At 38.3% G+C, this 18,546-nt stretch overlaps 1 protein-coding gene across 2 annotated transcripts in view; it reads left to right on the top strand.

Moving 5' to 3' along the window:
- MINDY4 (MINDY lysine 48 deubiquitinase 4) overlaps window positions 1-18,546 on the top strand; it is a 71,437-nt gene that overhangs the window by 35,216 nt on the left and 17,675 nt on the right. For both annotated transcript variants that reach the window (XM_079300498.1, XM_079300497.1), the window contains exons 14-15: window positions 12,786-12,849; window positions 16,110-16,271. In XM_079300498.1, coding sequence (XP_079156624.1) covers window positions 12,786-12,849; window positions 16,110-16,271 — 226 coding nt within the window. The remainder of the gene's footprint in view (window positions 1-12,785; window positions 12,850-16,109; window positions 16,272-18,546) is intronic.

The raw sequence follows: 18,546 nt of genomic DNA, 5'->3' as shown, positions 1-18,546 counted from the left end.
ACAGGATGTTTTCCACTCATGGGAGAGAAAATGAGCTCAAAATTTGGGCTGCAAGCACCCACTGAGCCTCAGCACTGAGTGCAGGAATATTCAGGAGTGGTTTTAATGACAACCCCACAGTCTGACTGCATTTCCAGCCTGCAGTGGGGCTGCAGCACAGCTTTCCTCATCCTCTCCCAGCCCTTGGTCCCTTCCTCACTGTGCTTGCTCATTCCTGGAGTGGGATGCACTCACTGGATCCTCAGCTTTCTTTAAATTCTTTTATTTCTTTAAATTCTTTAATTTCTTTAAATTCTTTCAATTCCAGCTCTTCACCAATCCTGTTCCCACATTTTTTCTACTCACTGCCATGACTTACTGAATAAAAGCATCATTACTCAAACCCATGAGAGCAAAGAAAACATGGAAGGAGAAAATTCCTTGGGTGGAATCCCTCTGTGGAAAAACAGTGTCCAGGCATTTTCAGGCTACCTGGAGACAATGCCCAGAGCCTGATGTGAAACACAGGCTCCTTGTGCTGCTCTCAAATCAAAATTCCACTGTTTGCATCCCTTCTGTCAGCTTGGGGATCCTTTATCAGTCACTGATAGCAGGTCACTGTCCCTCTCCAGTCAGGAATGGTCACTGGTGCCTTTTCCATGTTTTCCCTGAAGTGTTTCTGTGACAATAAGTAAAACAATGGCTTTATCTGTGGGAAAAATAGAAAAGGTGGCTTGGTTTTGCAAGTCCAGAGGAGGCTGTGTACTTCATTAAGGTTGGCTGCTGATAAACCTTGGGAAATGCACGTCAACATCTTCCTTGTTGTGATCCCACAGCTCTGTTGATTGCACTTCTCTTGTCCTTACTGCTCAAGAAAAGGGTGTTCAGACCTGTTTCAAAGTTATATCTGCTGTTCCCATTTTGGTGTTGAGGAATTTTGGTTGTTTGGAGTTAGTTGTTTTGTGTGTTTCTTTATTTAATTTATTTATTTCATATTTCAAAAGCCAGTTGTTATTAAGTCAAATAAACCACATTATGTCTCCTTATGTGTGCAGGATTTCTCACACTCAGTAACTCTGTTCTTGATAATTCACCTCCTTCTCTGAAATCTATTAATGAACAGTTTTTCACTTGAGGGAATCAAATTATTAAATTATGTTGTTCTGGCACTTACTTTTCATTCCTGTAGTACTGTTTTACCTGACTGGAGAAGTTAAATCTCCCTAATCTGCCATTGTAATCCATATTTGAAATAAAACCATGCAGAAGCACCAAATCATGTTAAATGCTGCCCATTATTATGCCCTTTACCATGAATATATCTGTTTATCATCTTAGATTTACTTCTATAATTATTTGTCTGGTTCAAGCAATCCTACATGAATCTTCCTTTTTTGGTCCATTAGTAAACTATTTTTACTTTATTTTGATTTTAAATTTTTATTTTTTAATTTTAACAGTTCTGTCTGCCTTTACTCATCAATAGAAGTTTTTATTGAGATGTGTAGCAGGAAATGATCATTACTGCAGTCATCTGTATCAAACCTTTTATTTTTTTTTTTCCTGTATCCTTTCCTATATCATTTCTGTATCATTTACTGTAAAACAACCCCAATTCTGACAGGTTACTGGACCTTAAATCTCTTTCAGTCATGCAGGACTTTGAGAAGGAAAGTGATGCTCAGCTGGCTCATGAGGTGTGGGTGGAACAAAGGGTCCCCCACCCTCAATCCACTTTCCTTTGCTGACACCTTTTCCTGTCCCTGAGCCAATCTCTAATTTGGAGTTCCCCTGAAATTCACCTCTCCTGATGAAGAAAGATTTTCTGTGAAATATCCATTTGGCTGGGCCAGGGGTGAAATTCCAATTCCAACTTCACATGAAGGATCTGATCACTTGGGGCACTCTCAGCTCTTGATGGAATGAGATTTTTCTGGGAAAACCTTTCCAGAGTAGTTTCCCCTCCACTTGAGAGTGCAGCAGCAGGGGGAAGTGTCTGGGAGCAGTTTTCACTCAGGGCTTGCAGTTCTGCAATATAAAATAATATAAATAGATGTCATTGTGGTTTTTACAGCTTTTAGTGTTTGAAAAAGACAGGGAAGCTGCTGTGTTTGAGGGGAAACAGCTGTCAATTATGCTACAGTGCTAAAAAACAAGGGGCTGGGCACAACTGGAAAAAAAAAATTGAGAATCTCAGAGCTCCCCAAGAGCCATTTGTGATTTTGTGACATGAGAAAAGCAGGTTTGATTTACCAGGAACAGGGGGAGGAGCAAATAGGAGAGATTTTGTGGGGTCCAGACCTTGGTAGGGAAGAACTGAGCCCTGTTTTTTTGGGTGAGTGAACTTCTGTGCCTCCTGCTCAATGGCTTGCATGCAATTCCTAATTTTCAGCATCTTCCCTGCCTTTGGGATTCTGTTGTGGGAATTGGACAGAGTGGCCAAAGTGTTCACTGGGCAAGGGCTGCTTGCAGCATTAATCAATTAATAAATGCAGGATAATGAAGCACAGCTTACAGCTGCTAAAAGATAATAAAGAAAGGAGTTTGCTTGAAAGAATTTAGTGTTTTTCCTTCAAAAAAAGGCAAGAGTACAGGGATAATCAGTGACAGCCTTAGCAGTAGTTGTGGGAGGATGTGAGACCAAGATTTGAAGCTGTCAAAAGGGAATATAAAGGCAGTGGAATATATTGATGTGTGAAATTTCACTTTCTAATGCTTGAGAGAGATGAGACCCAGGGAGAAAAGTTGGTGTGGAAAGAGGATTTAGAAGAGAAGACAGAGAAGAGGAGAGTAGGGTCTCACTCTAAAGAAATGTGTTGGATTTGCCAAGTAAAATCTGAATATAAGGAAGCTGTTTAACACTGTAGATAAGAAATGTGACCCAGGTGGAAATGTGACCACAAAGGAAAAGGAGAGGAAAGGCTGAATCAGGTTTGAGGGTGTTTGCTGCACTGGAGGACAAGCAACAAAGGTTAGTGGTAAAGAAAAATGAGTAAATGAGACTCAGAAAGAAAGAGTAGAATCAAGAAGACAAAGAGGTTTCTATGCTGGTTCTGTTTGTTATCTTGGTAGGTAAGGGATTGGGGAATTGGGAGCAATGCCAAAAATAATAAATGGGGGAAAACGTGGAGTTAGCCCAGAAAACTGAGATATGTGACTCTTGTTTCCCTGGTAAGGAAATTCAGGAATTTCAGCTGTCACCAGCTGGGCTCACAGAAGTGGAGGACCAGGGACTGAGTGAAATTTGGTGTGGATGTGCAGCAGGAAGGTCCTTGTGGGAATAAACCCAGATTGCTGCCCTGCCAGAACCTGCTCCTGGTGGATCAGAGCAGGATAAATCACAAAACTGAGGAACTGGGGAAAGGGAGGATTGTTAGCTGGTTCTCTGGGGAGTTTTCTGACTTCTTAAAATAGAGGAATGAAAGAAGTGTGGTGAGCAGCAACCTTCTCTGTCATCAGTGCTCTGAGTGCTGGTGTTGGAAAATGGAGAGAAAACGTGGTTCAGATGAGGTCAGATCTGAGGAAATGAAACAAGTGATTTCCTTATCATTTTTATACAAAGATATCAGGAAAAGACCTGGGGTTTGATACCAGGAATAATGCAAAGAATACTCCAAGTCTAAATTAATATTCTGCCTTTCAGTAAGGAGAGCAACTCCTTAAAAAAAAAAAACTTAAAAAAAAGAAGAAAAATAACAAGAACTAAAACAAAACTTAAAACTGCAAATCAGCTGCAAATCCAGAGAGTTCATGCAAAGTCAGCATGTCTAATTGGAATTTGTGCATAATCACTGAATCAAATTTGTGGAATTTAACCTGAAAAAGTGATGGTGGCTACACAACAGGAAGGAAAAAATAAACCAGGGATCTTTGTACCTACATCTCATTCCTAAATTCATTCAGCACTTTTAAGCTTTCTCTTGCTTTGCCAGACTTTATGAATGGACCTGATCCTAAAAGCTTAACTTTGTCATGCCTTGTTTAAATATAGAGCAACTTGACTTGCAGTTCTAGGAGCAAATGAAGAATTGTTAGTTACACTAAAAAAAAAACAAAAAAAAATTAGTTAATGGAGACATAATAAGAGATTTTTTGTTTGATATATCAAATGAAAAATCATTTACTAATGTGAAAATAACAGATTTTTTAAGAATTCTAAAGGTGATAAGGAAGGAGACTCAGAAAGGTGTTTTTAGCATGGGGAAGGGGACTGATGGAGCTTGTCAATGATCAGTCTGGGATTAAAAATATTTTACTCCCTTCAATAATGCTGGAAGAAGGGAGTGGTGTGCTGATGAAGTGACCTGATGATTGAAATGCTGAAAGGCCCTGTCAATACAGAGGACAAATAAAAAAGAGTTGGCTCAGCCTCACGATGAGGGCAATAAAAAAGGAATTTATTTTCACTGCAGAAACTGCAAGGTCTTGTAAACAGAGTGCTCACTATTGTACTGGGGGTTCATCAGCTGTAAAGGGCAGGATGAGGAGCAGCAGAGCACACAGGGACTCTGAGCCAGCATGAAAAAATAGCCTTGGACCTGCTCTGAGGGTGTATCAGCATAAATAGTTCTGGGAGGTGAAGAAATGTTAATGGATTGTGCAAGACACTGATGTGTCCTTAGAGAAACCATGTCAGGCTGGGTTCACACGTTAAAGCACAGACAAGGGGGAGAAGGAATCCTTTTTAGCAAAGAAAAGTTCCAAAAGAATAAAAGTTTTTATGTGTTTGGCCTTTTAAAAAGCAAATTATGAGGTGGGACGTAACAATTTTCTAAAATCTGGGATGGTGGTGGTTGGAGATAAAGGCAGAGAAAGTTATTTAATTTAGAGATGAGTGTTAGTACAGAGTAAAAGTGCATCAGTAAAGAGCCTGTTGGGTCAGTAAATTCACCAAAGCATGGTCAGATTGCAGGTTCCTGACAAAAGTAGGGAAAACAGAGAAAACAGCAAAGAAATGTGGATTTTTGTGAAAGAGAGCAGCTGGGTTTTACCTGGCACATGCAGAGACCATCACCTTTCCTCTTGCTCTCCACAATTCTGCTTTATCCCAGTGTGGGATAGGGCTGTAACCCACACCAGGGCTGCTGTCAATGTGGAAACTCTCTGGAAATGCAGTGAATGATTCTGCTGGAATATTCTCCCTGTTTCCAGCAGTAATTCCAGGATTTCCCAAGCTGCCAGTTGTATGCAGGTCCCTGAGTTTATTAGTCCTTGATAAAACCTGTCCACAAATTTCTCTAAACCCTTGAATCCTTTTGCCCTCCACAGCCCCTGTGGCAATGAGCTCTCCATTGCAGAATTGTGTTTTGTGAAAGAGTTTTTCTCTTTTTTTATCTTGAATTACCCATTTAGTCTAAGGAGTGTTGTAGAATTGATGTCATGAAAGTATTGAGGAAATATTCCTTGATCATCTCCTTAAAATTTGAACATCTCTTGGAGTCCATCAGTTGTGTGCTGCTGTAGTGGAAGGATCCTGGTCTCTGCAGCCTCTTCTCACAGAAAAGCTGTTTTTAACTGTGGTTCCTTCTGGCCATCAGGAATTCCTCTGATCCTACAATATCCAAATGCTCAGATTCTGCTGAGCTAAAAACTGTAGTAAATTAACTTAAAGAAATAGAACTTTTGATTGGTTTGTCTAATTGAGGAGTCTTCTTCAAAGAATGGGTGGGTTTTATTTCTATATCAACCTTATTTTTCTCAGCTTTTAATCTAAAGCTAAGAAATAGACTCAGTTTACTTTCAGTCTAGAGTATTTCTGATTTATCCCTTCAGTCCTTGGTATTTATCAATTCATGGCCATGGGCAGATTGTGGCATGTGTGTTCATCACATGGAGAGAAGGAATTTTCCTGATGTTTCCTCCTCTACTCTGAAAATTACTTAATCAAGGTCACCTCAGTTGCCTTCAGGATGTGCCAGTTTCTCTCCATGTATATAAATTTAAAGAATTGCAGAGTTTGTGTGTTATCTGTAGATACAAAAATCAGGGATATGAATCCTGCCCTGAAGTGATTGATCAGCTTTTTCATCTTTCCAGTCTTGTTTTTTCCTTTTCCTTTAGCAAATCAAAGCATTTCAGAAATGAATTCTTTTGATTTTAGGGAATTGAAGTATATTGATTAAAAGACTGCAGAGATGTGAGAGAATAAGTGTGGTTCTACTGCAAAATGTAGCAAATAAATTGTCAGATTTTGGCCAAATTTCAGCAGTTACTTTCACAAATTGAGATTATTCAGCTGTTTGCTGAAGGGTCAGTGTGGTGAGATAAATACAGATTTAATATCTTTGCCTGTTCTGTTGCACTCAGGAGGACATTGCTTTCAGTCAGAAAGATAATTTCTTTTAAAAAATTAAGTAGTGGGTTGAATATGCCAATAGATTAATCATTTTTCCCATCAGATCTATCCCTGTGAAATAGAAATACTTCCCATAGTTTGTCAGCTCCCTGGAGCAGCAGAGCTGATGAATTAACCTGCATGAGTACCTCAGAACATTTTCAGAACTTTGTGAAATTAGCAGGTATGTGGCAAAAGTGATAAATAAAGAATAAATTCACTTCCTTGCTTTCCTTGGTCTGAATACCAAACAATTATTTTATTTTTTTTTTCAGAGAGTCTCTTCCCTTCTTCTTTGAACATTCATTTGAAACCTTTGCCATGTGCCAGTATTAAAAAAAAAGAGAAATATTCTGGAACATTTACACAATAAGGCAGTCACCCATCCTGTCATTTTCCACATCCCCATTGTAATTATTTGAAATCCTTCTGCTTGAAGATGAGTTTTTTCTCCCTCCCAGCCCCAAATCTATTTTGGGAATAGATTTATAATTGTGTGTTTGTTAATGTGACTGTTGCCATGAACAAAGTGAGGTCACCAATTTTCTGTGGCAGCTTTGCCTCAGAGTTAAGGATTGTAAATCAGCCAGCACTTACTCTAATGCATTTTTTTTCTTTTATATTATTTTATTTTGTTCTGTTATCAAGCCAAATGATACCTTTGGCACAAACTGAATCACATTGTGATAGTCTGGAGTTATTCCTACTATTACAGTTTGGATGGGTCTTTTGTATTCAATATTTAGTTATTCTCCATTGAAGACCTGTCAAGAATTTTCCTGAAAGTAAATTGAAAGTTTTTCTTTTGATAAGGAAAAGTTTATCTGATGGGAGGTTACATTATATTATATATTATATTGGAGATTCCAGTGCTCAAAATACTGATATTTTCGATTTCTATTTATGCACTTCTAACATATTATTAAGTTTATTTTATCAATGCACCATCAGTGCTAAGATTTTATAATGACATTAGAGTTTCTTCTATCAAACAGTGGCTTTGTCCATCTGTCTTAAGCTTTTAGATTTTTTTTTTTTTGTTGTTGTTTTTATATCTCAGAATGAATTGATTTCCAGGCAGATTTCTAATCACTGTCTGGAAGTCAGTGAATAATGTCAGTGTGCCTGTGACAATTCAGAGCAGTCAAAGGTTTGGTTCAGAACATCTGTCCACCTTCAGTTCTTAACACCCTTTATAAACACATTATTTATAACTTGGAACAAACAGTTACAACCAGGCTGAAGATAAACACAGATTCACCAACAGGAACATGGAGAGAAAATGAATTTATTATATATAAAGGTATTTTTTGGAAGGACTTTCAGGTATCCCTGGCTTAAACCCAGAAGCATTAAAATACATGAAAATACAGCTATAATTCACACCACCTGTATTTTGGTGATTTCTGTCATGGAGATTTTTCCAGTTGCTATAAATTAAGTTTTTACTCTGAATCCTACCTTGCAGATTTTTTGGTTTCACCACGTTATGATGTTAATTTTGTGTGATAATAATGTGAGAAAAAATGTTTGCTTGCATGAGGGCTGAAAGGACAGTTAAGCCTCAGGATAAGGGCTCACAATTATTCTTTTTTTGAGGGGGAAAAAGGCTTTAATAAATATATTTTTAAAAGAACAGTACAAAGTGAATAAACCATGTGGAGTTGAGTTTTGCTATGTTATTTAAATTCTGTGAGCATATTAAAATTCATCCACATTCAGTAAATATTTTAGAATCCAAACCCTGTCTTCCCTGGTTTCGTGCAGGCATGAAGCACATCACACACATTACAGCTAAAACTGAAAATCCAACTGGGAGTTCTTACAAGTGACCTGAAGTTCAGCAAAGTCTTGTCAACTTTTTGATTTGTATCAGCACAGGAAATGATTTCTGCTGAAAGCTGCACATGGAGCAAGTGCTTGATTTAAAATCTTTATTCAGGAGATTTTAAAAATCAGTATTTTGCTTTCTGCCTGTTTTTTTCTTCTAAACAGACTTTATAATATTACCAGGAGAGACAAAGCCCACTGTTCTGCTCTAGCAGCCAGCATTCTCCTGCCCCACTGGGATTATGAACTGTCACAACTCTGGAAAATAGTGATAATACAGCACAGGAAAAGAATATTTACCACTAACACTGTTGCTTTTTAGTGTGTGTTTACTGATCTGTGATTCTGTTACAACAGCACATGGACAAAATTGGGCTGTAAATTAAAAAGGGATTCACAGAGTCAAGCTTTAAATCATTGTCTGATGATCACTGGGATACTTCAAAGACTCCTGGCTTCACATTAATGGGGTTTTTTACCTGTTCTAAAGTGATGTAAAAATTATAAATGGAAGACTCCATGCTGGGGCAGTCATGTTAATCATTTATAGATTGTGTCTGCATTGACATCTGATAGCCAGGACAGCAGAAGGAACAAACTCTTCAGGTTTGCCAATGAATGTCTCCACACCCCAGCAGAAGCCAGTCACAGAATTGTGGTTATCTGTTCCCATGTTATGCATTTTTTTATTCCAAATGAGGCAGAGAGATGGGACTTGTAGTTGTTTTAGAAAGTGTGATTTATTTTTATTATCTTCTACAGCACATGTGAGTTCTTGTTACAGGTATTGAGAGCTTGACCAAAAGTCAAAAGACTTACGGTTACAAGATCTTTTAAGGACTTATTAACCAATAAAATACTGTTAACAAGGATATTTATGTTTCTAATCCAATACTAAGAAACTTGATTTAATTACAGTGTGACCTCTCTCAATCAATCCTGTTTTAACACATAGATTTATTCTTAAGGCTATTTTGTCACTTTTATACTTAATTTTTTTTTATGTCTTAAACTTTCTAATTAAACTTTTTTTCTACTTAACTTTTTTCTGAATTTTAAATCTATATTCTTACATCTAGCACTTAAGCTTGGGAGCTTTTCCCAAACCCTCAGTTCAGATTTTGCATTCTTTTTTAGGCTTCGATTTACAGACCCAGTGCTTTAAGAACTTTTTGCATCTGAATTCCAACAACTGTGTGATATTTTTGCAATGCACCAAGTGCACTTGCACCTCAAACACACCTGCAGAGAGGCTGGGGAGCCTTTCCAGGTAGGAGTAGGAGCCCCCAAGGTGTTGAGCAGTTTGGGATTAAATGTGGGGGTTCTTTCTGACCCCCAGATGCTCTATAGGCACCTAACTGAGCTCTTAGGCTTTTACTTGTTGGGTAATCTTCTAAATAAGCAAAGCAGCTAATAGTTAAAAAGGTTATTTGTTACAAAGCACATCTTATTACAGAGCACATCAGTCTCAACAGACAACAGCAAAAGCAATGGCAAAAGCAGCAGCAATAAGAGAATGGCCAGAAGCCAGAATGGCTAAAGGCAAGTGGCTACAAGCAACAACTCTCCCCACACATATAACACTGTTATATAGGATTTTTCCAACAAGATAAGATGCAAACCCTACTCTTCAAGCTATTGGAATTCTAGTTTCTCAGCACACCAGGTTACATATAACACTACACATAAACCCTGTCGTGTTCCATCTAAGAAATGTCAGCAATATTCTTACTATAACTCTGTTATGTTTAAGCACTGTCTACAACTGTGGGTCTGGAGCCTCTACTGAAAATTTGCAACCTACTGTGGCATTTGAAGCCTTTTACTTACTGAAAACATCAGAACTCACTCTAAGAATTATTCAGTCCCTGCACTCTGAAGAATTCAGAGGGGCCCCTGGCTCAGTGACTCCAGCAGGGCAGAGGTGTAAATCCCTGGCGTGGTTTGCTCAGCAGCAGGGCTGATTGCAAAGGCAGATGTTGTCCTCCTTGTGCAAGGGCTGAGATCCACCTCCAGCCCCCCAGACTGTTTGTGCCCAGGGATGGAGCTGGAGCTTCCTGCCATTGTGTGCTCTCCTGTCCCCTGTCCCCACTGACGCAGGTTGGACCAGACCGTGGCTGGAGCTGAGGAGTGGAGCCAGTCCAGAGATTTTATCAGCCCATCCTTGCCTTGCAGAGGGTGCACGAGAGAGTTTTTCCCTGTCACACTTTCCCCAGCCTTGCCTTTGATATCACACGGGCAAGAGACGTCAGTGGCGCTTTGTGATGTCTGACACCGGCGTGTAAATTGTCTTTAAAAAGAGTTTTTTTACAAGGGATGAAATATCTTTTTGTAAAAGGAACAAAATATTTTTTTGCAAAAGGGATGAAAGGCATTTTTCAAAATGGGAATTGTAATTCCATGACTGTGACTTTTTTCTGAATTATTTTAAATCCTTTTAGGGCTCTAAACCTCAAAATTGTACATTACATTCAAAGAAATCCTGTGAGAAAATAATGATCTAAAATTTGGGAATTGTGATTCCACGACTGTGACTTTTCTGAATACTTTTAGGGCTCTAAACCTCAAAATTGTACATTACATCCAAAGGAATCCTGTGAGGAAATAATGATTTAAGATTTGGGAATTGTGATTTCACGACTGTGACGTTTTTCTTAATTATTTTCAATACTTTTACGGCTCTAAACCTCAAAATTGTACATTGCATTCAAATAAATCCTGTGAGGAAATAATGATCTAAAATTTGGGAATTGTGATTCCACGAGTGTGACTTTTATGAACTATTTAAAATACTTTTAGGGCTGTAAACATCAAAATTATTACATTCTGATTTCAGCACCCAAAGGAATCCTGTGAGGAAATAATGATTTAAGATTTGGGAATTGTGATTCCACGACTGTGACTTTTCTGAATTATTTTAAATACTTTTAGGGCTCTAAACCTCAAAATTGTACATTACATTCAAAGAAATCCTATGAGAAAATAATGATCTAAAATTTGGGAATTATGATTCCACAACTGACTTTTTTCATAATTATTTTAAATAGTTTTAGGTCTCTAAACCTCAAAATTATACATTGCATTCAAAGAAATCCTATGAGAAAATAATCATCTAAAATTTGGGAATTGTGATTCCATGAGTGTGACTTTTCTGAATTATTTTAAATACTTTTAGGGCTGTAAACATCAAAATTATACACTACATTCTGATTTCAGCATCCAAAGGAATCCTGTGAGGAAAAATGATTTAAGATTTGGGAATTGTAATTCCATGAGTGTGACTTTTTTTGAATTATTTTAGATACTTTTAGGGCTGTAAACCTCTAAATTATGCATTACATTCTGATTTTGGCATTCAAAGAAAATCTCTGAAAAACTGGTTGTCTGCAGTTTGGGATGAAGACAGGAAATGTCCTGGCTTTTTACTTAATAAATAAATTTTTAATGGAGCATGTGTAGCAATGTCAAGGGGAAATTTCCAGCTAGCTTTACCCTGACCACATCAATTCGATTCCTACTTCGTCAGAAATAAAATATTTTCATTTTAAAACAAAATTAATTGTGCCAATTGTCAAGAAATATGGATATTTGTATGCATAGGTTTGCCAGGTCAAATGAGAATGAGGAGCCTGGATGTGTGAATAACTGAGTTTTAAATGATCATTATTTAGACATTGTCTCACTAGAAATACCAAAATAAGGATGGAGTCAAAACAATTGAGACCAGCATATTTTATACTGAAGGAAAATAGCTTTTTATGACCCATAGAGTTAATCAGAGGGTTTTATTGCCACAACTCTTCCAGAACATAGTACATTGCTTTTCCTCAAACCTAGATTAACCATTTATTCATATGTAAAATAATTTTTACAATTCCATTATATCTGCAGGTTAAAAACTACCACAGTTACAACCTTTATGGTTTAGGCCATCAAGCAATCACTAATTCAGTAATTCCATGAGAGAGTGAACTTAGTTTAGGGACACATTACTCCATAATTATGGGCAATGCAATTTCACAGACTTTTCTCTTTGGTGTCACAACATATAATTAGGGACCTCACAGCACCATTATAAATGTGAAGGTTTTGGGGTTTTATTTCCTTCTTTTCATGAACAATATGAATATATTACAAGTATTAATGATAGAAATAGCAAATAACAGATCTTATCTGAGTGCTGGAATATGTTGCCCAGGTACTTTGTGGAGTTTGTCTCAGAGGGATTCAGAAACCATCCAGATGTGGACCTGGGAAATTGGCTTTAGGTACCAGAGATGGGGTGGACAGAGATCCCTTCCAGCCTCACCCATTCTGTGATTGCACAAACAGTGCAGTAATTATAATTTCTGAAATTCTCACTAATGGTGACAATGACTTCTTTTCTCCTCTACAGCTGTTTCCTTCAAGCCTAGCTCCACCAAACTTCTGCTTCCCACCCATTTAGTTGAGATATTAGCTATTTCTTGCCATGTCAAAAATCACCTTGAAAAGACTCAGGCCTCTATTTATGCCTGGGAAACAGCTTGGTTTTGTTTTTTTTTTTTTTTTTTTTTTTTTTTTTGTGAGTTCTAGAGGTGTCAGGCCTAATGAAGAGAAGGAATTGCATTTAAATGTGATTTGTTTCAAATTTGTGTTCCAGGGTGCGCAACGACTTCGACGTGCTCACGAACCGCCTGATCGGCAGCCACGGCTACTGCACCCAGGTGAGCCCAGCCCACTTTGGGGTGTCCTGGCCTCTGCTCTGAGCTGGCCTCTGGGAAGAGATGGCATTTCTTGTTTTGAAATCATGGGAGTCATGCAATCCCAGAATGGTTTGGTTGGAAGGGACCTTAAAATTCATCTTGTTCCAGCCCTTCCGAGCTCCCACTATCCCAGCTTGCCCCAAGCCCCATCTTCTCTTCTGGAACATTTCCAGGGGGGAGTGGTTTTGGTTTCAGTTTAACTGAGCAGAAACACTAAATAATGTAGTGCTTTTGCTGCTTTTGGTTTGCTAATTTGAAATTTTTTTGTTGTGAGATATAATTAGGAGGAAGGAAAAATAAGCTTAACTTTAAATGGTACAAAGAAAAGCTTTGTTACTAGAAACTATAAGAAAAAACCCTTAGAGTAAAACTTTAGACCACTCTTCTTCCTTTGAATAAAACCTTAGACCACTCTTCTTACTTTGACTAAAACTTCAGACCACTCTTCTTCCTTTGAATAAAACTTTAGACCACTCTTCTTTCTTTAACACGCTTTCTTGCTTTCACACTGAAAATGCATAGAAAACAACTTAGTTTACTATTTTAAAAATATTTTTTCACCACTTTACCAATTTCTAATTGCTAATTACTTGACCTTATGACTTAATACATGCTTTACCCATTTTCCTTCTAGTTAATTTTTATCTTACAGCTTTTATCACACAGGACAGGAGGCCACATCCTCTCAGGGCAACCTGTGCCAGGCATCCTCACAGTACAAATTTCATCCTAATTTCAGCTAAACCTACACTCCTTCAGCTGAGGCCATTTCCTTGTGCCCTTGTGGAAAGTCCCTCTCCAGCTCTTCTGCAGCCCTATGGGAATGCTGCTATAGAATCTCCACCAAGTTCCTTTTGTTTTTTCTCGTGTCCCCATATTTCTTTTCCTCAATTCTCAAATTCTAAATCATTATTTTCTCACAGGATTTCTTTGGATGCCAAAATCAGAATGTAATGTATAATTTTGAGGTTTACAACCCTAAAAGTATGTAAAATAATTTAGAAAAAAGTCACAGTCATGGAATCACAATTCCCAAATTTTAGATCATTATTTTCTCACAGGATTTCTTTGAATGCAACGTATAATTTAGAGGTTTAGAGCCCTAAAACTATTTAAAATAATTCAGAAAGAAGTCACAGTTGTGGAATCACAATTCCCATTTTGAAAAATGCATTTCATCCCTTTTGCAAAAACATATTTCATCCCTTTCAAAACCCTTATTTAAAGACAATTTACAAATCAGTGTCAGACATAACAAGGTGTTATGTTTTCCTGGTGTTTGGGCTCATTGTTTTCTTTGCTTTCAGAATTTCTGTACCTGCCTGTCCATGTGCTCACACTCCTCTCTCCTGCCTCTCTGGGGCTCCTTGGTTGATTTCAGTGCTGAGATAATGCTGAGTTCCCTCTCAGAAAGGTGCCTGAGGTTCCTGATCCTGCATCTCCTCAGTATTCCAGGATCCTTTTTATTCTCTTCTGACTGCCAAAGACAAGCTGCATGTTCTTCTCTTTGTTGCTAGAGGATTTTTGTACTGTCACCACCCAATGGTTCCTCAAGAAGGTGGCTGAACATCAGTGATGGTGAATAAGTGCTAAAAATATCAATAAAAGCCTATAAACCCTGGGGAATCCTTCAGGAGAAACACAGAGCTGTAATTGTGTGCAGTATTTTTAAAACCAGTTCCAAACTGGCCATACCAGAGTTATTCATGTCTATGGTAGTTTGCACTATTTTTTCTGGAAGCTTTTTCTTTGTTATTTCCCCTCCTGTTTCTAGCCATGTGTTATTTATTAACAGTTCAGTGCTGCAGCACAGGCTGCTGTTAGCTCTGCTTTTCCTGCACCCCAGCTGGCCCTGCTGGGATGTCAGCTGAGAGAAATATCCCACATCTCTGCTCTTGAACTTCAGGCACACTCACATGTGCCAGTGCCACCCCTCCTCTCACATCTATTCAGCCTCTGACACACCCCTGCTTCAACTGGAGAGGAAATAATCAGCAATCATCCCTAGGAAATATCAATATTTTAGTGATCTGGGTCCATATGGGTAAATGTCTTACTGAAGGAGACTTCAGCCAGAAATAATGAGTGAGAAAGAATCATAATTTGACAAATCTTGTCCAACATACAAAATCCATCACTAAACACATACAGAAATGTCATGTAGTACTGTACAGGCTTTGAGTTTATGTCCTTCATGCTGTGCTTTTCACTGTAGGCAATAAAGGACAGAAAAATGTTTTCATTTAAAAAACCCCAAAAACAACACTTGTATGAGATGTTTGAGAGTTGGATGTGAGTTTGCCTCCAGAGGGATGAAAATTGAAAACTCTTCTAATATTTGTACTTCAGCAAAGCTTTAATTACTTTCTCTCACAGCATCCTTTTGGACAAAAAGTCCAACCCACAGCTGGAAAAGGTTTTTTTTTCCCCAGAAGGTGCTGGCACTGCCCAGGCTCCCCAGGGAATGATCACAGCCCAAGGCTGCCAGAGCTGCAGGAGGATTCAGACAATGCTCTCAGGGTGCACAGGCTGGGATTGTTGGGGTGTCTGTGCAGGGCCAGGAGCTGGAGTTGCTGATCCTTGTGGGTCCCTTCCAGCTCAGGATATTCTGTGATTTTATAATTTCCCCATTTTACTTTGGGACACTTTGACCAAAATATCTGGAATCTTTTTATAAGCAATTGTAATCCTAACCATAAACCTAAAGCCACTATATAAATTAGGGACCATGTACATGTATAACTTTATCAGTCCTGAATCACTCTTGTGGTGATTAACTACTGTTTGATTTTTCCTTTCCTTTCCTTTCCTTTCCTTTCCTTTCCTTTCCTTTCCTTTCCTTTCCTTTCCTTTCCTTTCCTTTCCTTTCCTTTCCTTTCCTTTCCTTTCCTTTCCTTTCCTTTCCTTTCCTTTCCTTTCCTTTCCTTTCCTTTCCTTTCCTTTCCTTTCCTTTCCTTTCCTTTCCTTTCCTTTCCTTTCCTTTCCTTTCCTTTCCTTTCCTTTCCTTTCCTTTCCTTTCCTTTCCTTTCCTTTCCTTTCCTTTCCTTTCCTTTTTCCTTTTTCCTTTTTCCTTTTTCCTTTTTCCTTTTTCCTTTTTCCTTTTTCCTTTTTCCTTTTTCCTTTTTCCTTTTTCCTTTTTCCTTTTTCCTTTTTCCTTTTTCCTTTTTCCTTTTTCCTTTTTCCTTTTTCCTTTTTTTCTATATTAAACATGTCCCAAACAGGAATTGGTGAACTTGCTTCTGACAGGCAGAGCTGTGTCCAATGTTTTCAACAATGTGATAGAGCTGGACTCAGGGAATGGCAATATCACCATTTTGAAGGGCATCACCAGTCGCAGTGATATTGGTTTGCTGTCCTTGTTTGAGCACTATGATGTCTGCCAGGTAAGCTTTCCATCCTCCTGGTTTAACTAAAGAGAAAACAATTGCTTTTAAAATCAGCTTGGAGTAAGTAAAGCAGCAAAGAAATTACTGGCTTGCTTCAGTTTATCTTTTCTGTGCTGTAGTAGTGGTATATTGCCTGTAAAAAAAGTTAAACACCATTAAAATAGTTGTTACTGCAATAGGATTGCCCTTTAATTGCTTTTGATAGTCATATTTTAATTGTAGTCATCACAAAAATCAAAAATAGATTAAAACTTTCAGAGGAATGGCAGGGATTCATTTACCTCAGGAAAAAGCTGTAAGGATTTCACTAATTCTCCATCAGCAGGAGATGGAAGATGGCAGGATGGACACCTTTCCTAAAGACTTGTTTTGTCCTAAACAGCCAATCTTGTGTTTGATGCAGGAATTTTATTTGAAATTTTCTTGCTTTTGTTAGATACTTGTAGCATTTGCAGCAGCAGCACCTCTGTAGAAGTCTGAAGGTGATTGCCAAAGGATTTGATCAGATATAAATGTGTGACTGAAAACAAATCTTGATTTTTAGCTCCTTCCCACATGGCTGAAGTCAGGTACATTCCCCTGCTACTGGCAAATCACAATTTTTGTTATTTTTAATTAACACAACAGTTTACATTATTTACAAAAGGCTTGAATTTAGTCAAGCCATCTTAGCAGTGTGCTCAAATCAGATTAGTTCAGAACAGAGTGCACTAAAAATAAATAAGCTTCTGTGTCTAGTTCATGCTTCTTTTTCTTTTCTATAAACAATGTGACATTTAAACCCTCAGAAATGGTTTTGCACCACTGCAGCAGTTTTTCCACTCTCCAGTCAGGAAAATGACTCGGGAGTGGCAAAATGGTAAATGAGGTCAGGGCAGGTAAGAGCTATTTCTTACCCACCTGCCCTCTAAAAATAAAGTAAGTTACCCAGAGATTCAGACCATTTTCCACTTATTCTGCAAATTATATGGTAGAGGGGATCTGTTCCTACTGCTGGGCTCTTCATGGCAGCTGGACTCATGAGCAGGGATCTGTTTTTCCAAGCCAGTGACTTAATAAGTTACAGAAACTCCAGGAGACGTAGTTTCCTTTTTTTTTTTTCCTTTTTTTTAGGAGTCTGCACTAGTTGGGCATCTGCAGCAAATTGTCCTGGTTTTTATTAGGAACATCTGGGTGTTCTCTGCATTTCAGTTCAGAGGCAATGTCTGCTTAGCACTGAGACAAAAGTCAGATTCTGGTGGATTTTGGCCCAAAACTGGGGAGTCTCCACTGTGGCTTCAGCATGAGGGGCCAGATTCTGCTTCCTGTTATAAAATTCAGAGCAGTTCAGGAAAAAGAAATGTCAGTGGCAGTTTGCAGAGGTGGAACTGAGAATAGAATTTGTCTTTCAAAGTGACTCTTTTATTCCTCTGAGCATCCAGTTACAGTGTGGCTCTGAGGCTGGTAACTGAACCCAGCCATGGAAAAGGACTGTCATTTTTGGTTGGGTTTATTTTTTGTTTCCAGGAGTAAGAAAATCCTGAGCGTGCTCTATGGTGAATCATAGACACTGGTGTCAGAAAACTCCCTTTAGGTCACATCCAGCCACTCTCTCAGGGGATAACTCAGGATATTTTTGTGTCCTGTTATATAGCAGGGTTTCTTTTAAAAACCTGTATCCATGAAGTTCCTGCCTTTTTGTTCAGATAGCCATTTTATCATTGATTTTAGTGCTTGTAACTGTGATCTTACAGTTTTTCTCATCTATCTCTATTCTAAAACATGAATAAATGCAAATAAACATTTGCAGATCTTGGTGAATTCAGAGATTTTGGTATCCACTACACAGCCTGTGTTTGGAAATACTATTAATAAATCAGACTCTTCATTTACTTAGTTTCCTCTGATTATACTTTTAGTCATCATCCAGCCTGCCCCCTGAACAATTCCTCCCCATCCTCTGGGCATTTGCAGCTGATGTAACAGTGCCTCCCTTTTTTATCAGCACATCCTGTCCAAAGCTTCTTTTGATTTCCCTGCTCTAGACTTGTTCCAACTTACCAACACATTTAGGACAGGATATTCAAGATTCCAGGCTAGATGCAGTAAATCCACATGGAGGAAAGCTTCTCTAGCCTTTTATCTCATTTTTTTTAATATGTGGAGCATTTGTGTGTAATCCACAATTCCCCTGGCATGGCAGATATTGGGAGGGCACATGAATTAATGCTCAAACCCCAACAGTGGCAAATCCAAGGAAAATGATCCATCTATTTTCTCCCAGTGGTTGCTT

Source organism: Erithacus rubecula (genome assembly GCF_903797595.1).
Source record: "Erithacus rubecula genome assembly, chromosome: 3".
NCBI classification, from domain to species: domain Eukaryota; kingdom Metazoa; phylum Chordata; class Aves; order Passeriformes; family Muscicapidae; genus Erithacus; species Erithacus rubecula.
The sequence above is the reverse complement of the archived record's forward strand: the minus strand, read 5'-3'. Positions and strand labels throughout refer to the sequence as shown.